A 21832-nucleotide genomic window follows, 5' to 3' on the forward strand; every position below is an offset into this window, starting at 1 on the left:
GATTTCAAAAATCTAAAGTTTTGAACTGGGAATTTTTGAAACTCAAATTTTTCAGATTAAGCATCTGAAGTTTCTTTATTTTTTTTTCTTAGAAAAAAAAAAAGATCTCAGATTAATTTCCTAGAATAATAAATTCCTACAAAGTAATCAAGAGTAAACAAATTTTCGGGGAAAAAAAAGAATTTTTGAATTTCAATTCGCTTTTTTTTATTATTATATAAAAGCACTTTGAAATGCCTTGCTGCTGAAATGTGCTATACAAATAAAATTTGATTAATTGATTCAACTTTTGAAAAATTTTTACATTTCTAAGTTTTTCTAAAAAAGATTCTGAGATTAATCTCAAAGTTTCTGAGTTTTTTTGGCAGAAATTTGCTCCTTATTTCTGTCCACAATGGCCAGATTACTGCGACTCTATTTGGGCTAAAGATTAAAAAAAAGTTTTAAAAAGTGGAAAAAAAACTGCTAGAAAAAACTCCATTTTTGAGATTGTCAGAACATTGAGAAACCAAAAAAATCACATTTAAAATTAAAAAAAATGCTAGAGAAAAACTAATCTCAAAAGTACAGATTTGTTCTAGCATTTTTTTTATTTTTCCAACTCAGAAATTTCCTTGATTTTTTTCTCAATATTCTGACCATCTCTAAAATGTTTGCTGAGCTCAGGCTGAATGTTTTCTGTGAAATGAGTCCGACGCCGTCGTCCAAATTTTCTATTTTTGGTTTAGAAAACCCTTGGAAGACCCCCTGGAGTTTCAAAAAATTATTTCAATTTTGGAAAGATTATACGAAATTTGAGCTTGAAAAGTGAAAGATTTTCAACTTTTAAAACTCAAATTCCCAAGTTTTTTTTTTCCAGAAAAATTTAGATTTAAAATTTTCAACTTTTGAAATAAATTTTAAAATTCTCAAAAATTTCTGATCTGAATCTCAAAAATACAGTTTTGCTCCATCAAATTGTTAACTTTCCAAGCTGAGAAACTTCATTGTTTTTCTATGAACTTTTTGGACAGAAATGTAATTTGTGACCTGAATGAGCATTTAGACAAAACCTGTTTCAGGAAAATAAAATCGACTGAAAAACATCCACCAGAAACCTTTCCAATATATTTTATTTCAACCCGTGGCTTGAACAGAGCATTTCTGTAGATTTCAGACAAATCACATCCTCTGTAAGCACAAGAAAAGGTGCAGAAAAGTCAAGGGCTGCACAAACCTTTGCATAGGACTAAAGTCTGTAGGAAAACCAGCCTGAACGGAGGAAATGGCGGCGAGTCGAACATGCAGCGGCAGCAGAACGGCTTCAGGCGCTTCACAGGAAAACCCAGAGACTTTTTCACCTCACAACTTTTCTGATTCAAGTTATTGCTGAGCGGATCAATTTGAGATTAAGATATGCAAGACGACTCCACTCACTGCACACCAAGAGGTCGGACTTCAGGAATAAATAGGATATCAGGGCAAGCTCTAGAACAAATTCATATATATATATATATATGCCAAGTATTTAATATGCATACATCATTAAAATATGTATTTATTCAATTATTACAAATTAGCTGCTGCTAACCTATAATACAGCAGCTAATAATTACATGTACTAATGCTAAGATTTGATTATTTTTCCACTGACATTTTTGGGAAATACTTCAAAAGTTGCTTTGATTCTTGCACTCCAGCTAAAACATGAAGTAAATTTTTTTTATCCTCAGAATGACTGGAAACTGGAGCGAAAATATCGAGTTCATTCAGCGAGTCGCGGCTGGAATCCGTTCCACCCAACGACATGCACACAGACGACGACAACCAGTCAGCTTCATGTCCTCACGTAAAGGAGAAGGCGGCGGCGGCGGCGGCGCCGCTGAATGCGGCGGGTTAAACTGCGTCAGATGAGCGATGAGCGGCCAGAGACTCCTTCCTTTTCCCAGAAGGAAATCCTGCAGTTCGGACTTTAAAGGATCAGCGTGACTGTCGCCCTCCCAAAGATCAGGGCTTTTTTTTACATTTGATTCAAAGTCCTGTTGACACACATGTTCATCAAAATATAAAAACACTCTATTTCATAAATTAAAACAACAAAAACAAATATATAGTGTCTCAAGGTGAGTCTTTAGAGGTGAAAAATAGAATTTAAGGAATAGAAAATACACGGCTTTGAAAAACAAAAATCACATTTCTTCTGATGTCCCTCTGCAAATACACAAAATGTTATTATTCTTTGTCTACTTTCTAGTGCAAATATCTTAACACACATGAAATAAGACAAAACTAACTTACAGATAACATTTTAGGAGCTTATTTTAAGTTAATATTGATGAAAAATGTCTGGCTCGACGGTTAAAATCTCTAATTGAAAGTCCTCAGGAGCCAAAATTATCTTTTTTTCTCCCCAATTAAAAAAAGCAAAATTAACATTATTGTAAATTCTTTATCCTTTATTTGCACAACAATAAACTAAATGTGTAAAACTTAAATAAAAACAGACCCTAATATGAGGTTTGCCTTAATGTTTACTGTCATTTAACTTGAGACAATTATTTTCTGTTTTGTCAATCTATAAAATGTTTTGGGTTTTTGCCCCTTCGAGCAATAAAAAAAATTTAATTTTCTTCTAAAACATTTACTGTGATTATACAAATATAATGGAATGGAAGAGTGTGCCCAAGTTTCTGAGAAAAAAGAAATAAAAGCAACAAATAAAAGAAAACTGTAAGTAGTTACAAAGTGTGAGAACCAGATTTGTACTTCAGTTATGGCCACACAAAATTATTCCAAGGACCAGAAATGGCCCACGACCCACAACTTGGACACACCTGCCTCATAACATGGAAAAAATGTCGTCTTAAAGTAAATTTATCTACAACTTTTCAATCAATATTAAGGAATTACTGACTTAAAACAAGCTCCAACATCTTGCTGAAAAGTTACTTGTAAGTTAGTTTTGTCTTTCAGACATTTCCACTAGAAACTAAACCAAAAATATTTAGTAAGATTTTGTGGGTTTTTTGCAAATTTCAGGAAGCAATCCCTTTATTTGAATCCCTTATTTCCAAATATCAACGTCGGCTGATCAAACCCTCATCGTTTCAAACATTTTCCAGCCGTAAAACCGTTATAAAAACATCATTTACACAGATAGACCTTTGTAGATTTAAGATACTAATCGACATGGAGTGCGTCCAGCATCCTCCTGCCGATACTCGCGTTAAAGTGCGTGAACGCCCCCGGGGTGGGGTGGGGGGAGCGACGCCACCTCAGACCAGGCTGAAGCCCTCGTACTGCTCCACGGCCTGAGTCAGGCGGCGGCACAGCGTCTCTTTGGTCTGGTAGCGCGGCATGTCCAGCAGGTTGTAGCAGGTGTGAGCCACGGGCAGGTAGTGCTCCTCCGCCGTGGTGGACTGGATGACGATGCGGAGGCTCTCCATGCCGTGGATGGGGATGCGGTCGCTTCCCGTCAGGAACACTGGAAGAGGAGAACGACGCTTCAATTCAACAAAACACGTTATTGAAGGAGCAGCATTGTGTGTTTTAATGCCATTTTATAGCTAAATAAAGTAACTATGTTACCTTTAGTTGTTATATATCAAATATCCCTTGAAAGAAATTCGACTTCATAATTTATCGCCTTGAATTGGGCCTCTGTCTCTTTAAAAACTCCTGACCTCTCTGAAACTCCGCCTTCAGGAAGTCATTACAACATGGCTCCTCTATCAACCCTTGAATAATGTTTTGACCAGCATCGCTCTGAGCTCTTTAATGAGTCCAGCAGTTCCACCAGGTGTTTGCTAATTCATGCTGGCTAGTCTGAAGGGGCAGGGGAGGGCTGCTCTGTGAGACAGAAGCTCTGAGGAGGAGCTGTGCCTCTAAGGCGGGGCTAAGTCCACCCAGGCGTTTTCCACAGCTAAATGGTTGCCATAGAGATTAAAGGATTTCTCAAACATCCATGAAAGAATCAAGGCAACACTTCTAGTTTGTTCTGATGAGGGAATAAATTCATAACACAAAGTAAATCTCAAAAAAAGGCAGTTTTACATTATTTAAGATCTACGATGGTTATTTCTGCCAAAAAAAAGTACATTGAACACTCAAAAAAATTATATTTAGGGTGTTTTCCCAACGGATAGCTGGAGAAATTGCAAAATTTCTAATATTTTCCATGGCTGCGGTTTACTTTCACACTGCATTGTGTAAAACAGACCAAGCTTTTGAAAAACATGTTCCCCTCCTCGCCTGTGGGGGCGCTGCAGCAAAAACCACTAAAGGAAACAACGTGAAAACTTCTGAAGACACCGAGCACGACTCCCTTCTTTCCAAAATGTAAACAAAAATGGAGTAGCATCAGATTTTAGTGGTTGTAGTGTTTCTCTTTAGTCTTTAAAGACTGTGAGTCATTTTACCTACTTTTAAAATTAAAAAAATATATTTGTGGTTTCATTTCTGTAATTGCAGATTTTTTTATTTTTATATTTGCTTTGTTGTTTTTTTTCGTTTGTCTCCTGTGATTCTTTGCTTTGTTTTTCTATTACATTTGAGGTGTTTTGTGTTTGCAGCACATTTTTATTGTTTAATCCTTTTACAACAGCTGTAAAAATTTGCCTGAATGGTTATGATTTTTAATGTCTTTATGTCGACTGCAGGACAAATTAAACTGCAAAAATAGCCAAAATATCTACAGTCAGATCATTTTAAAACAGGTTTTAAAGTGTTTCATCTGAAAAGAAGGCACATTCGTACAAAAACATCAACATTGGGATGAAACAAAAAGTCTACAGTCGTGTTTTTATATCCTCCAGCAATGAAAAATTTAAATGCTTACATAAGAACTGCTTCTTCTTCTCCAGCGGGAATTCGTGGAAAACCTCCCAGAAAAGTCGGACTGTCGGGTGAGTGGCGGTGTACTCCCCTTTGTAAACGGCGTTCTGTACAGGAGAAGAAGAAAACGTCTCACTTCGTATCCATGGAAACCTGAATGTGTCATGTCAGATTCTCTCCTCAGTCAAAAGATGAGAGTGAGGTTTCTTCCTCCCGCCTATGAACCAGATCAGAGGTTTTTCACCTTTAAGCTGAGCAGCTGGTTTCCATTTCAGGTCCTGAAGGTCGTAAAGTCAAAACGTCTCATTTACTACGAGTTTATGATCAGAAACCAGCTGCAACACAACAACAACCCCATCCGTCTTCATGCATCTTCAGGCTCTCAGTCAGAAATCAGACGTCAAACCTGCTTTTTTCTGGAATAAAAAACAAGAATCTGCCTGAAACCTGAACACCCTGAGGTCGCATCCACCTGCCAATCAAAATGTCTGAACTGCAGCTGCAGGAAGGCGCATCGCTCTGAAGACACAGCGGCAAAAATACGAGTTCGGACTCAAACCTGCCCAATTTCTGTTTGATTCCTTTTTAAGCCTTTATGCTGTAAGAGAGACAGGCGTTGCAGTTGAAGATGGACAAACCTAATTAAGAGCAAAACTAATAATTATTTTTAGTAATCGCTTATTCTATTGATTAATTGGACGAAAACAAATGTGCAAAATGACGATTCTTTTACCTGATCTCCGTAGCCTCTGTCAAAGTCAAGCTAGCATAACTTACCCACTTCCCACCTCCTTGCTGTTTTTTTTTAATTAAAACTTTTTCCTGAGATGCAAAATGTGAAGCCCTTGGACATTGTTATCTAGTTGCCATAGAAATTAGTAGAAAAGCACAAACATCTCTGTTGCTTTTACATACATATAAGATTTATTGCGCTGCGTTGAAAGCAAAACTAACGGTGGTCATCGTCGGCGAGGGCGGGATCTTATGCGCATGACGTCACGTTGCTACGCATCTACAGCCATTAGAAATACTTTTTCTAGTTGCTTTCATTTAAAAAAATTATAAGATTTCACCCATAAAATGCTCCAATGGCAATAAGGCATAGTAGTGAATCGCTTCCACCTGCATCTAAAGCCAAACCGGGTTTTGTTTCCAATTTTAAATGATGAATGTGGGTCAGACCGGAGCCGGTCGGTAGACGTGTCCAGGCCGTCAGACTGACCTTTTCCATCTCCTCCCAGTTGTAGTTGTTGTTCCCGACCACCATGGCCATCAGCTCCGAGGGCTGGAACAGCGACAGGATCTCCCCTCCGCACACTTTCAGGAAGCCGGCGGAGAAGGCCGAGTACTGTTCGCTCACCGAGTCGGAGAACACGTAGCGCAGGTAGGCCTCCACAAACTCCTTCCTGAAACACAACCAGGGCGAGTCCGAAACGCCAAACATCAGCTTCACAGGAGCAGAGCGTTTAAAACCGTAAGCACTCGGTTCCTCTGCCGCTGTGTCTGGGTGTTCGTATTGTTTCCATGGTTTAATGAGCACCAGTTCATTAATAATAAGCTCTAGGTGGAGCTGTTTACATCTGAGTAGCGTCTTTAATAAGCAGATTAAACCTGTTAGGCTGAAACTGTGCAGTAAATTCAATGTTTACCTGCGACTCTCTAAACTCGAGTCGCAGAACCGCGGAGTAAAAGGGCCAGACTAAGATTAGGAGAATAAAGTCAGAATTAGCAGACCAACGCTGCAAAATTACCACAAGTCGTAAAATTACAAGAAAAAAAGTTGTTTTAATGAGAAAAAAACTTTGAGTTATTAAGATCTGACGCAACCAGTTCTCATAATATCACCACTTTATTTTGGTAAGTGCATAAATATGGTGGTTTGATTCTTCTGTATAGATAATACAATAATACAGCCATTTGAACGTCCTAATACCAATAATAATTTGATAATATGACTGTTGTCACATTATTTCAACTTTATTTTTGTATTATTTTGATTCTATTTTTGAAATATTGCAACTATTCTCACAATATGACTTCGTCCTTGTATTATAACCAATATTCTCACATTATAACCACATTTTCACATTATTTTGACTCCATAGTGGTTTTATTCAGACTACTCTCAATTTTTATCTTATAATAAATTAAATATTTTAGAAGTTCTTTTTGTATTTACTGAGGTTATTTTTCTCCAAAAGTAAAATTTGTTTTATCAGAAACATTTAAATCTGTGAAAAAAAGCATAAATAGAAGAAATTAACAGCAGTTTTTACAGCGCTGTGACTTTCTAAACCTGAAAAGCTCGAGTTAATAACATCTCCTCCTGTCCAAACTAACAGAAAACTCTCACAAAGACTCAGGGATATTTTAGAAGATGTCACAGTGACCGTAGCGTTCGACTCAATTGTTCCCGAGTTTCACACTCAGCAGCTTCACATCATAGGACAAAATGTCACTGTGACCCATCAGAGACGGAAAAGTTATGTTTTTATTTAACTTGTATCAAAGATAACTTTAAAAAAAAAATTCTCATGCATATGAAACACAGATCTTCACATTTTAAAACTGACTCAATTGAATTCATAACTAAAAATTATAAGTTATCTTTTTTCTAAATGCTAGGTAATGTTTGTGGCTCTGGCTGGACTAAAAACAAAAAGGTATTTCTGACAACTGAAGGCAAGAGCACACAGGTTGCCAGGTGGACCATATGGACTGTTCAGACTAAAATATTAGTATTTATTTCTTAATGAAGCTCTCAGTTACGAGTTGTCCAACCTGTTGTTTTTGTCCACAGCGATGCTCTCTCCTCCAGGAATCAGCTCCTTGATTTCTGTCATCCCGTAGTTTTCCCTTGTGATCTGCGATGGAAAACAACACTGACTCATCATCAATGAATTTGAGAATACTCTGACCTACACAGGACCCATACAGTGATTTTGAGGTAGAATGTAATCAGAAAACAAAAGGGAGGTAATGATCGACCCCTGAGGAACACCACAATTAAGTTAAGCTACCAAGAGTGTCAACAATTATCCGTTTCAGCAGCAACAAACCCACACATGTCTGCTACACCTCTAACCCACAGAATTGAATCAGCCATCACAAAAAGACAGTAATTCCCTTGTCTAAAAACAATCTTAAAGCTGCATAAATGCATGTCTAGGTGCATAAATACACAAAATGCATGTATAAAGTGCCTACTTCTTTCACTAAAGTATTTTGTTGTGTAGATGTAGCATGTTTGTCACATTTTAATAGAAAAACTACAAATTGACTGTTGCAAAATCAAAGACAACTGCATTTTACACAACAGGGATAAATTAAAAAAACATAATTATTCTTTATCCGATACTAAAAACAGCTAAAACATTTATGAGAAGTTACACACAGCGAAGCTGAGAAGAAACGTCTCTTCTACGTCTCCTCCCTCATAGTCTAGAAGTTGCTGAAGACTCCTGGAAAACAGAAAAATTGGATATTAAGGACAAAAAAAAAAAAGAAAACAAACACAGTTCATGAAACATATAAGTAACAATTTAACATGCAGCGGATTATAAAAAACAGTAGCAAACAGGATACAACGCAGAGGGAGTGTGCTCTTTAGTTTTCCTGCGAGCAACACGGAGGAGATTTATTTCCAACACACAGGAAACACGGAAGGAGGTCAAACAGTCTGACGACAAAGAGGCTAATTAGCGAAACGGGACGGATGTTTATTCCTACTGAGATGAGGTCATCATGAGCAGGAACTGCAGCCGCATTGATTCTGCAGCATTTCAACCATCTACGGCGTTTCTGTGGCGCTGGAGGCTGTGCAGGCCTTCTCCACGCAGATAACGTCAAAATCAATAGTTATATTAGCGAGAATTACGCTCTGCAGAAACACAGACGTCAGTCCTCCCAGAGCAACATCCACTTTCTCACTTTAATATTAATAAAGAAATGAATGTACGCATCTGTAACAGGGTTTTAGTTCAACAATATTATATTTTTTTTATTTGAATTTATTTCGTTTAGTCAAAAAGTTGTTTTATTGGTGTATTAAGTTCTACTAAGCTGCTCTTGACGTTGGCGGTTACCATAGCAACCAGTGACTGTGAGCTCTATGTGTTGGGATCAGCTCTGCGTTTCTTCACAAGTATCATATTTTAACATATATGTTAGATAAATTTAATCACATACAGTGTGTCATGTGAAATTTTGTAATGTTTTGTATATGTTTATATCTGGTTTTAATATTAGGCTATGTTTAATTTTAAAACTCTTACCTGCTGCTAGCAGCAGCTAAATGCAGCTAAATGCTGCTAACTGCTGCTAACTGCTGCTAAATGCAGCTAACTGCTGCTAACTGCTCAGTGGAGCCACTGCTCCGTAGTTTGTTTACTGTATTTTATTTAATACGTGGGGCAGAACCAAAATACAGTGAGCGCGTCTGTCGTGAAATCAACTTACTGGTACTGAGACATAGAAGTTTTACACATTAAGCTAAGGCTGTTAAACCATTTTCATTATGAAGATCATGTTCACAAAGGGCTGATTGTTCCACAATATATTGATTGAACCTATTAAATTGTTAAAATATGAATTAAGTTCTTCGTAAAATAAAATAACATTAAGCAAATTCTCTCAGTGCTCAGTTTTCAATCGTTTTTGTTATTTTTTGCAATAAAAATCACAGAATTTGTGGCGCTAACTTAGAAATATTTGCATTTCTGGATAACAGTAAGTGTAACTCTTTGATACTCGCCATGGAGTAGCGATATGAAACAATGCCTCTTGCAGGTAGGAGTTAGCATCACTTAAACCAGATGCTTTTGATCATTTTTGTGGAAAATTTGCAGTGAACTCAGAATAATAAATTAAAGCAAAAAACTGTGTATGTCTCTGGATTTTGTGTAAATTTTCAAAATATCTGAGACAAAAACGGCAAAAAGATAAAAACTGCTCTAATATTTAACCACAGATCTGTTATCTGACAGGCTCTATTTGTGTGTTTCTGTGGAGTCTAGACGGCCACATTTGGCCCCCGGGCCTCGAGTTTGACACACATAACAAACCGTTTACCGTGGGAGTTGTGTCTCGGTTTGAAGCATAAAAAGAGGAGCGAACCTGGCTTCTGTCGGCGAGAGCTCTTTGAAATCGTCCAGCGAAGGCGACACGTCCAGTAGCTTCTTGTAGAGCACCAGAGGAAAGTGCAGATCCACCACAGTGGAGTTATAGATGGCCAGACCGCAGACGATGCCGATCAGATGAAACCAGTTCTGCTCCACAAAACACTGGGAATGCAAACACATTTACACAATACTGAAGCTCACCGACAAACAAAACATCTGGAAACTTCTTCTTTGTTTAATTATCAGATTTGAAATGTTTTTCTTCTTCCATGTTTCTGTCTGAACCGGGCAGAATGGATTTAAATTTAAATCAGTTAGTTGGAGTGAGCATTTATCGTATTGTTAATCATTTATGGTAATAAATTTCTTCTGATAATAATTTGGATTTAAAGTTGTCATAATAAATTCCTGTTAAAAAACAAAAAAACAGCTGTCCGTATTGTCAGGAAGCATTAAAAAAATGTAAATATGATTCAATGTTATGTTGGGATATATGGGCTTAAAAGTTTTGTTACGTTATTTTGTGATACTATTGTGATAAAATGATAAAAGTGACAATATAAGAACTATTTATTGCTCCTTTTTTAGGTAACCATACAGCTGTTACATCTACCAACGCAAATACTGCCTTTGAGAAACATTCCCACTTTTAATACGTTTTTTAGGACACCAGTCACATAAAGCAGTGCGATTTGAATCACTAAGCTGCAAACGGCAGCTTCACAGCTTTACTTTAAGATCTAATAAGGGTCAAAGTTCAGGGACATGTTCCCTCATGGAGGCGCTTGTTTTGTAAACCTGAACGTTTCCACAGATCACTTCAAATAAACGTCTGCCTGCATCAAGGTTGTTAAAGTTAAAACAGGCAAAATAATGAAAACTGAAATTCAGAAAACATTTCTGTTACCTGCAACAAATAAAAACGGTAATTAATGGGGGGGAAACTATAACTAACTGGAACAATACTGTGTGTTTATAAACTTAATTAAGACATAGTAAAATTATAGACATAATATCCTTCATTTTTGTGTTTATGAATCGATTGATTAGCCTTTCGATCTGATGTGAAAATGGTTTTCCTCCCCCTCCCTCAGCTGTGGGTAAAATGTGGCACTTCTTTCTCCTACTGGTGGCAAAATGGCGACAGCAAAAGTTTGGAGAAAACCCCGCAGTCAGCTGGTTATTCAACAATAACTGAATACATTTTTTATTTTATTTTCTGTACAGTATTCACTACCTCATCAATGTGTACATATTCACAATACAATACTTTGACATTTCTGAATTTTGCACCTAAAAATTAACCAAAAAAAGAAAAAAAACCTAAGATTACTACTTTAACTAAACAAAATAAACAATATTTGATTAATAATAACTGAAAAAACTAGCAAGGAAAACTAACTGAATTAGACAAACAGAAAGACAAAATGAAATAAAACTACAATGAAAACCTATAACTATTATAACTCTGGCATGTATGAATCCTGTAGATCAATTCAAGGATCAACAAATGTTTAAAGTTGCCCAACAAAAAGTTGAAAATGAATTCAACTTTATCCTGTCCACTAGATCCACCTGTAATTGCTGCATCGGGATAATTAAAACGTAAATTATAGCGACCAACTAAACCCTCTGCTGTCATTTTAATCTAAAGTCCAATGTTTGGATTTGTGCAAAATCAGGCTGATTCCTGCTTACTTTGTCGGAGAACCACAGCAGGTTGGAGTCTTTATAATGGGTGAACATCCCATAAACAGGATCCAGAAGCTCCTTTAGCAGCAGCAGGAAGAACTCCTTAGTTACGCCGCCCGCGTCGACGGCTTCCTCACCGTCGAAGATCACCTGCAGGGAGCAGAAGATGAAAGAGAGTCCGTGTAAAAAGGCACTTTCTGTGTCATAACACTCCCAATTTTCAGTTTCCTCGCTAAACAACGACAGCTTTAAAAATTTGGAACATTGTGAAAAAGTTTAGTTTTTGTCTATGCAGGGAATGAACCTTCTATAGATTCATCAGAGTGAAATATTTCAAGGGTTTATTTCTTGTAATTGTTTTTAAACCTGATTTTTATTTTCCTTTGTTACATAATACAGAACAAAAAAAAGAGCATGCATATAGAAAAGGAACAGAACAGTGACAGGTGAATTTTAATACAATTTTAAGGTGTTTAGTTCTTATAAAGGTCTCTAAATAATCTCCATTTTCCTGCAGTTTATCACCTTTTGATTGCTGTTGTCTTAGAATGCATGTAAAACAATTTTAGTAATTGATTATTCTGACGATTAATTAAGTGACGGGGGAAAAAATTGGTTCACTGCAGATTTTTCATTGAATCACTGAAGCTTCATTTATACAAAACCTAAAAATACATGAGAAATGCAAATAAACAAATAATTCAGTTCCTTTTTCAGTGAATGCCAAAAAAACATCTAACATCAATTCATCTTTTCTTTTATAAAATTTGAATTTGGTGAAGCTAAAAATCCCTCCTGGGTGGAAAATATTCACAGCAACAGAAGAAGGGTTTTTATTGATCTGAAATGCAAAATGTGTAGATTCTTTTGTACAGTTGTGGCGTAATTAATGCTCTGAGTATGTTAAACTTTCTGTAATTTGCCTGTTTTAGTCCGTATACTCCATTTAACAATTTATAAAATACTTAATTAGCTAACGATTACTTCAGTAATTGATTAATTGTTTCTGTCCAACTTACAGATAATGAAAATGCAAAATTAAGTGTCTCAGAAGATTAGAACGTACTGAAAAGGCTGTAGTATATTCACAGAAAGTTGAGTGGAAGGAAAAATGTCATAGGAAAAGATGCAGTAAGAACAGGGATAACCAAAGTCTTGAGAGAAATTCTGTTAAGAATTTAAAATTGTCATGAATCTGTATGAGTTTCAGTTTCTGAAATGAAATGACAAAAATACTGGACTTTTCCATGATATTCCAATTTCTGAAGCTTTACTTGTACTTTGGGAAAACACAGAAGTAAATAAGGAATGATCAAAATGAAAACTGGATGGACTGGAAGCAACTTTTAAACAATCAAATGCTGAACAAAGTCTGCAAAACCGAACATTTTCCAAACTTATTCCTCTATTTTGACACGACTGAGATGCAGGAATCAGGGATCTGCTCACCTTGAGGGGCTTCTTCAGATCCACGTCAGAGTACATGGTGAGCTCCCGCAGCGTGTCACTGACTAAATGGTCCCTGCGCACATGCAGCACCAGATATGGGTTCCTAGCGAGGTGGGGCTCCAGCGTGAGCAGCATGAAGACGTTGTGCAGGTTTGCACCGCTGACGGCCATCTTGGCAAAGAAAGAGATGAACAATTAGATTGGAAAACAGACCTGCACTAAAGTCTGAAGTAATTTTTTCTCTCATTTAATTTCAAAGCAGACTAAGATTTTTTTTCTCCTAACTAAAGTGTGACTATAAAGGCTGAGTTATGGATGTGCTTTCAGAGGCTTGCAGTGAAACTGATGTGAGCGCATGTTGTGAACAAAGAGCAGCATGTGGTGCGTTTACATCTCAAACACGCTCAGTGTGTGTTCAGGCAACATTTGGCCCCTGGATTAAGTATTGTCAGTAATGTCTTCCAATAAAATTTTATTATCTTATGGAGTCGTATTTCCAAATTCTTGTCAATATTTAAGATTTAACACAAAACCACGTACTGCCCTAGCAGCCGTAGCTTAGCAAGTTTTCTGGGGGGGAAAACCCGTCATAAAAAAGTCGGATTATTTGGTGGTTGAAAACTTTTGCACAGACTTAAGAGGCTCCTACCTGCATTTGCAGTTCAGCGTCTGTTTGCAGCATTGTCGTCTTGGCTTGGGCGTTCAGGATGAACGGGAAGGCACAGAGGTTCACTGAGGGAAAGTCGTTCTGCTGGGATCGCAACACTCAGCGTTACAAACCCAACATGAACACGACTCATTTAAGGCTTTAATGCTCAAAATTAAAATACCTGTGATGGGGAGGAGCCCGTTTTCTAGGAATCAGAATAAAACGGGAGAGAAAAATGTCAGGATTGTGCATAATCGGCGTCAAACAACACAGAAATGCGACGCTGCGCTCACAATGTCAGCTTTAGTCAGAAACCATTTGAGGTAGTCCTCCTGGATGTCCACCAGGCTGCTGATGTCTGGGATGTAAAAGCGACTGTACTCCACGTGATTCGCCCTCAAGTTTACCTGGCAACACAAAGCAGGCCTCAGAGCGGAAAAACATTTCATCCTCAGCTTCAGCTGACAACAAATCAACAACAATAAACAATCGCAACAGACATGTGATCAATATCAATAGATAGAAGACAGAATATTCAATAATCTAATACTTTTAGACGATCATATTGTATTATTACTTTGTTACCAGATAATGCAATTTTTCAATACAAACTCCTCTTTTGATTGTAAGAAAATATGTAACATTTTATATTAATCACATCAGATTTGATCTTATTCAAATACTTCTTATGGTTTGCAGCAGTTCCTTCGGTCGTTTCAAGTCAGAAACTTTTCCATTTGTTGTTAGAAACATTAACTTAAAAAGGCAGCTAGATCCAATTTAACTGGCAGAGTTTGAGCATCAGAAACAACATTTAAATCAAATATTTTAACAAATGTATATTTTTTAAATGAAAAACAGAACACCTAAATTATGATGAAAAATGTAAGATTGAAATGTTTTCCCTACCTTGTGGAGTTTCTCCAGCAGCTGCAGCGTGGCCAGGAAGTAGTTATCGTAGAAGACGGGCACCAGGATCGTCTTGCCGCCCGTCAGCATGAACACAACGATGCTTTTGTACATGTCGACCATTCTGGTGAAGAAGCTGCCGTCCATGAAGCACCACCAGTTATCTACGGGAAGAAAAGACGACCAAAAAACAGGAACGCACTTCAGCTTTGCCCGTTAAAGCCGTTCAAGTAACTTCACAGATTGCCCTAAAAGAAATTTGGGATTATTTGGTCGTAGTGTGTGCATGGAAATATGATACCCAATACTTTGCTGGGGTTGGCGTCTAGCCGGAGAATAGCCATCGCCAGGGGAATAGTGAGGCGGATGTAGTTCTTGGAGTCCTGCAGGGCGGGGTACTCGGACAAGATGAGGTAGATCCTCATGGCCTCAACGTCCGGCGGCGAGCGCGGCAGCTGGGGGATCAGCAGGCTCTCAAAACTCTTGGAGGCCTAAAAAAAACACACATTTATTACTTTAAAACAGCTGCAGAGGGAACAGGAAACACTTTTAAGGCAGCAGGACTTTAAAGGTTCTGGACTTTTGCCTCGGTCTTTCCACCGATTGCAAAGTCATCTTAACGTCATTCAAACAATCCCCAACCTACAATTACTAAACCATAAACAGCGGCGATGAGTCAGAGCTGCCGCTTCTTTTTTACGAGCGGCGGCAGAACTTGATGTACTTCCAAAAACAAACTAATACACATGCAGAGGAACCTCTGTCCTGGGAATGACGCGTTACATGGAAATGGTTCTTCAAACAGGAAAAATCACTGAAACATTAATGATGCTGAAGCTTCGCAGCAGCTGAAACAATTAATCAGATCAACTGATTAGTGAAATAATCTTAAGCCAAAACTGTACAAATAAATGTACATTTTGCATTTAAGATCAACTTAAATGTAAACTTTAATAGGCAAATAAATTACTGAAAGTCTTTAAATCATTCAAATGCAAACTTATAATAGCCGGTGCAGATAATTAATTAAATGTGGATTTAATTTAATTTCATGATTCCTGAAGTGAATAATTTTATCTGTCAAACTCACCAGTGAAAGTCGAACATTCAACTAAACTTTTATTTATTTTACTGTTCATTTAATTCATAACTGAATTATGTATTTAGGTAATTTTGTTCATTGTGGCCTTCCATAAGATTTAGACACTGTTAAAGGATGATTTTCCTGGATATTTTCCTATTTAGGTAATTATTTTCTTTTAAATAAGTCGACTTTTTAATTAAAATTCTGCTTTTATACAAACCAAACAACCTCAATGACAGACACAGGATGGTGACATCATCACCAAACTGAGATCAATGTGATCCAACAGAAAAACAAACATCTTTTATTCAGTCAATCATTTAATGATTTGTGATTTATTGCCTGTTCCAGGAGTCCAGAGAAGGCCGGTTTGCTGAGAACCTCGAACAGCGTTCTGACCGAGTCCAGATCGATACCCGGGATCTTTGGGTTGGTCTTGAAGTGAGCGTCATCACTGAGAAGACAAAAACATAAACATAAATAACCAATACCACTGTAATTCAGAAGCAATTTTCCAAGCAAAGAAAAACAAAAAGCTGCTGAAATTATAAACAAAAGGATGTAATTTAATATATTTGTCACCTGAGAGTTAAGTTCACTCAATATTATTTTATTATTCTTAATAAGTATAACAAAATATAAAGCAACCAAAACTTTCTACTCGACAGTGGAGATGCTGTTTACAGTAAAACCTTCTAAAGGTTTGAGAGTAAAAGTTGAATTTATCCTGAAACACAAAGCAGATGCAGCAACCGCAGCAAACCGAGTCGGACCAGCGACTTAACGACTCTCTCCGTTTAACCAGGAAACGCCAGCAGCTCCGGCTGCCAAACACCACGAAACGGCTGATTTTCTCCACAACGTCACTCTAATGACGTAACTTACAACGTATTGGGGCCAATGTAGAAAGAAAAAAACGGAGGATTAAATTTCTGCCAAAATATTGAGAAATTTTGATATTAATCTATGACATTTTCTAGAAAAAACTTGGAAATTTCTCAGTTTTAATGTAATTCCACTTTTGAAGCTCCAAGGTTTTTCTTGAACATTTCTGAGATTAATCTAAAAAATTCAGACTTTTCGAGCTCAGAAATGTCCACTTTTTTAAAAAGTTCTGAGATTAACCTCGTCAGAAGCTTTCTTGTTTTTCTAGAAAATTTCTGAGATTGATCTCAAAATTTCTGAGTTTCCTCTTGCAAATTTTCCAATTTTGAACTCAGAAATTTCCACGTTTTTTCGACAACAAAAAAATTCTCAGTTTAATCTCTAAATTTCTAATGTTTAAGGCAGAAATTTACTGTATTTTCTGCACTTTAAGGCGCATCTTCAATGAATGACCTATTTTTAAAACTTCTTTCATATATAAGGCGCATAGAATAGACGCTTCAGTTTGGGTTGCCAATTTGTTCCGTACTCTATTATTACACATCCACATTTGTAAAGAAATTGTCCCCGAGTACTTTATATAGTAGCTGCCCCAGTCGTTGTTTCACTCACGGTGTTGGTGTTGTGATATTGCGCCCAACTGCTTTCTGGATAACACAGACCAACCGACACGCTGCCGCCGCAGTCTCTGTCTCTCTTCCCCTCCCCTCCGCCCCCCTGGCTTTAAATGTATTATCAAACTTTATTAACAAACCAGCGTTCTGACAACTATCCCAGCATGCACTGCGCACTTCTTCTACGGGGGAAAATGAAGTCGGCGGCTGCTTACCGTAGTTGCTAGACCTGTTGTGGTTCAATATTGGTCCACTTATAAGGTGCACCGGATTATATAAGGCGCACTGTCGGCTTTTGAGGAAATTGAAGGTTTTTAGGTGCGCCTTATAGTGCGGAAAATACGGTACTCCCTTTTTTCTAAGTACAATGGCCTTAATTGTACTTAATTGTGACGAACACCTGAGTCAGGTGTTCGGTGCTGCAGCTACTGCCGTTTGGCTTCACTCCTTATTTAAATAAATAAATAAATAAATAAATAAATAAATAAATAAATAAATAAATAAGGAGTGAAATAAAAGCACAAGGTGAAAAACTGGGCAAACTCTTGGCCAATAAATGAACAGCTTTAAAGCAAATTCAGGGTAAAACTAATACAATAATAAAAAGGCTGGAGGGTTTCACTTAGTGCTATTTGAAGCTCTACTCTTCTGAATCCCCTGCAGGTAATACCATAATCTATTCTTTTCCTCACAATTTTAATTTACCAGAACTTTGCAAATAACCTTCAGAAAGTCGAGTGGTGTACCAACTACCAAAGACAGAGTAATGATAATAAAATTATTAAAGAATAATTAAGTGTAGAGGAGCCGGAGGTGTGAAGCAACCAGCTGGAGTCCAGCTGTGAATCAGCAGAGAAACCCGACCCGTAATCCCTGCAGAGTCCTGTTGGCTTCATGAACCCGCAGCGGTCTGCTTTCCACCCCGCTGACCTCCTGAGCTCTTTCCCAGAACTTTATAAGTAAACTGCTGATAGGTCGGCCTTACAGAACCATGACCTCCACTCAGGTTCACAGAGGAGGAGGAGCACAAATCATCCTCGAACCAAACCAGATAACATCTTTCCCCGACTACATTCTCACTTTTCCTTTGCTGAATAAGGTTCTGTAAGATGCAGGGTTCAGTCCAATGTACAGCTGTTTTGTTTACACATAATAAGAAGACATGCATCGACCCCAGTGACCTCAGGGGAAGCAGAATGTAGCGTTTCAGGTTCTAATTTAGTTTGCAACACAGAAACATACAGGACAAATAACTCTCACAGCTAAGGGCGAAGTAGAGACTAATAAACCTAAAAGTCATGGTTTGAGGCTTGAGCACAAAGAGAACATAAAAACTCGAGATTCGAACCCAAAACCTCCTTGTTTTTCTCAATAAACAATAAATCAATTAATCGCATTTAAAACAAGCTCAATTTATCGTTTTTCTCTTTTCTCTCTTTCTACGAAAAACTGGATGATAAAATCTTCGATCTGTTGTTTTGGTTTCAAATAGATTTTTTTTTTATATATATATAAAATTTTGCTTGCATAGCAAGTCTGTGCAAGCAGACTGTCCCTTACTAGTTAGTCCCTTTTATTTGTTGTTTTGCTCATTTATATAAAATGCTTTCCAGTTCCAGTGTTAAATGTTCAATAGAAATTAAAGTTTATTTATCTTTGAGGAAAATATACCTTAGTATTACTTTAAAATGGTCTGAAAACAACAATATTATCATTTATCACAATAACTTTGGGACAATTTACCATCAGTACCACCAATCGAAATCCAACTTGGTGAGGAAACACAGCTCTATCCGTGTTAAAGTAATAATGTAGTTTTTATTTATCAATTTAAAAGGATTTTACATTAGTAGACAAGTGGAAGAAGCTATTATATGTTTGCAATAATGCACCTCCTAAAAACATAACGGACTTTAATTAGGACACTTAGAAACGAACAAAGTGAGTAAAGTGGTGCAGAACTGCGAGGAAGTTTCATCTATAAGCCATTTTTATACAAATAAAGAAACAGCAACAAAACTAATCTGTCTGTTTAATACAAGATAAAGCAACTTGAATTTGGAATAAATACGTTTTATGTTTCCGCAGTGAAAGCGGCCATGTTTGTCAGTAACTTGTAATTCTTCCAACATGGACAAGAAACTGGATGAAGCACCTCAGCAGAAAAACATTAAACTGCCAATAAAAGTTTTTTGCTTTTTAACTTATCTGATGTAGAACCGTTGAGTTTTACATAAATATCAGGAAAATCTGCACAGAATTTAACTCTAATCTCTTCTTGCTGATCAAGAGGCTGCAAGAACCCTGAGATTATGAAGATACTCAGACGTTTCATGTGCAGTAAAGTGAAGCGAGTGTTTGTCTTTTATAAAGGTGGTAAACTGATAACGTTAGTTTACCTTTGGTCCAGGAAGCTGGCGTTCCAACAGGCCGTCGAGGAGAGCTGGATCACAATGTCACTGCAGAAACAGACAAATGTGCTTTTTTAAATGATGAGTACAAAAAAAAAACTAACATTTTATCAAATCACAAATAAAATGTTTATTTTTTATAAGGAGATCTGCAACTTTTACAACCTAAAGATTAGTTTTTACTCTCAGCCCATCCAAAAACAACTCGCTTAGAGTCGCAAATGTCAAACAACCTTTTGGGGAAAAAAAAAACAAAGAGAGCCTCTAATTTCAGATAAATGTCTACTATTGGACATTTGTTGTCATTTTTAAAGAACCACCCTTTATTTCCATTTTTAGGATTTAAAATAAAGAAGAATATAACATTTAGCAAAAAGAAAATAGCAAGAGTAAACTGACTAAAAGCTCTGCAAAGGAGTTTTAACTGCCACTGCTTTTGATAGTCACGATGCTTTTAAAACTGAAATCCATTTCTCTAGATCAGTGGTTCTTAACCTTTTTTGAGGTACCGAACCCACAAGTTTCATATGCGCATTCACTGAACCCTTCTAGAGTCTAGTTGGGTCACCCCATGATCACTAAGTCTTCTTAAAAGGTAGAGTCTCTGAGAACAGTTCTTCAAAATACAGTCAGTGTTTTCAGCAAAGTTGAGCCGACTGTCCAGGAACGACCCAAGGTATTTTAAATTTGCCACAGTTTCAGCAGGTTGGCCATCGAGAGAAACTGGAACCACTTTAAGGTCTTTAGATCATTTAATTAGCTCTACATTCTTAAGAGAATGAAAAATTAATAAATAATAAAGACTTTGCGGTATTCTGATTTAGTAATGTAATTATATTTGTTGTGTTACCACCCCCACGCCACTTGAGGCAGTATCAACCCGAACCCCAGATTTAGAAGTTCACCAAAAGCTACAGAATTTGGTAAAAACTGTGAGCTTTGCTGAAGTAATTACAGACACAAGTTCAAATCCCTGCTGAGAGGAGCTCCTTCTATCAGGGCTCCTCCGCAGCTCTGATTGGCTAAGCAATGTAACGTGATCCTCTGATTGGCTAAGCAATGTAACGTGATCCTCTGATTGGCTAAGCAATGTAACGTGATCCTCTGATTGGCTAAGCAATGTAACGTGATCCTATGATTGGCTAAGCAATGTAACGTGATCCTCTGATTGGCTAAGCAATGTAACGTGATCCTCTGATTGGCTAAGCAATGTAACGTGATCCTCTGATTGGCTAAGCAATGTAACTTGATCCTCTGCAGCAAGTGATGGCAAAGTGGGGCGTCATCACAACTTTACACAAGTGTGTCTTTACCTCCGCGGCAGAGGCTCCGCCGAACCCCTGAGACCGACTCACCGAACCCCTGCGGTTCGATCGAACCAGGTTAAGAACCACTGGTTTAGATGAATTCAAATGTTGATACTTGTAAACGGTGCTGCTATACTGACAAAGACTGCAGATCTCAACAAGCTTTTTATTTTAAAATATTTACAGATGATTATTTCTGTAAGTTATGTAAAAAATAAAAATAAAAAAAGCACATAGATTCCAACATGAACACATGAAAAACAGATCTAAAAGTGAAGCACTTTACGTCCTTCTTTGTGGAAACTGACTGCAAATATTGCAGGAATAAACTTAAAAAATGTTAAACATGCCTTTGTTATTTAATATAAATTAAAACATTAGTTGGCTGCACTTGTGGCTCCGCAGGTTGAAGTTTTTGTTATAAACTTTTAAGGATTTTTCAAGCAGTTGGCCGTTCATGTTCCCACTTACTTTGCCACGGCAGAGTCTGTGTTGTACATCATTTTTAATCTCCATGAGTTTAACTGTTCGTAGTTGATCGGGGCGAGGCTTTTACCGACATTAACCACTCTGAAGTCCTCCGTGGCAGCAGAACTCTGCCGAGAACAAGAAGAAGAAAAACCGTATTAAACACAAAAACAGGGAAACGGGAACCTGATGAGCTCCAACCAGGTAACACTGAAAATTTCTGATCATTTTTTCAGCGAATATAGTGCAAAGTTCATGCAAATGGAAAAGTTAAAGCATAGACACTACTGCCCCCTTGTGGTGAAACACTGAACATAATAATGTTCACTGGGGGAAATCTGACCCACTCCTGTCTGAAAAGATTAAATAGGATGCATCTAAACTTGGTTATAAAAACATATTGTCATATTTCAGCACCAACATTCCTTTTTT

General features: G+C 37.3%; 1 protein-coding gene across 3 annotated transcripts in view; it reads right to left on the bottom strand.

Annotated features, from left to right (window-relative positions):
- Positions 1–2021: 2021 nt before the first annotated feature.
- The window catches only part of herc3 (HECT and RLD domain containing E3 ubiquitin protein ligase 3), a 33202-nt gene continuing 13391 nt past the window's right edge, over positions 2022–21832 (bottom strand). For 2 of the 3 annotated variants that reach the window (XM_008419798.3, XM_017307115.2), the window contains exons 10-25: positions 21404–21528; positions 19614–19673; positions 16058–16169; positions 14933–15122; positions 14632–14795; positions 14016–14129; positions 13904–13927; positions 13723–13824; positions 13074–13244; positions 11631–11774; positions 9928–10094; positions 8207–8273; positions 7594–7676; positions 6035–6218; positions 4817–4919; positions 2022–3463 (exon numbers count right to left, since the gene is read on the bottom strand). In XM_008419798.3, the coding sequence (XP_008418020.1) occupies positions 3255–3463; positions 4817–4919; positions 6035–6218; positions 7594–7676; positions 8207–8273; positions 9928–10094; positions 11631–11774; positions 13074–13244; positions 13723–13824; positions 13904–13927; positions 14016–14129; positions 14632–14795; positions 14933–15122; positions 16058–16169; positions 19614–19673; positions 21404–21528 (2019 nt within the window). In that variant the 3' untranslated portion in view covers positions 2022–3254. The remainder of the gene's footprint in view (positions 3464–4816; positions 4920–6034; positions 6219–7593; positions 7677–8206; positions 8274–9927; positions 10095–11630; positions 11775–13073; positions 13245–13722; positions 13825–13903; positions 13928–14015; positions 14130–14631; positions 14796–14932; positions 15123–16057; positions 16170–19613; positions 19674–21403; positions 21529–21832) is intronic. The other variant, XM_017307117.2, reaches the window with a different exon arrangement.

The sequence above is a fragment of the Poecilia reticulata genome, chromosome 1 (genome assembly GCF_904066995.2).
Source record: "Poecilia reticulata chromosome 1, P_reticulata-male-v2, whole genome shotgun sequence".
NCBI classification, from domain to species: Eukaryota; Metazoa; Chordata; class Actinopteri; order Cyprinodontiformes; family Poeciliidae; genus Poecilia; species Poecilia reticulata.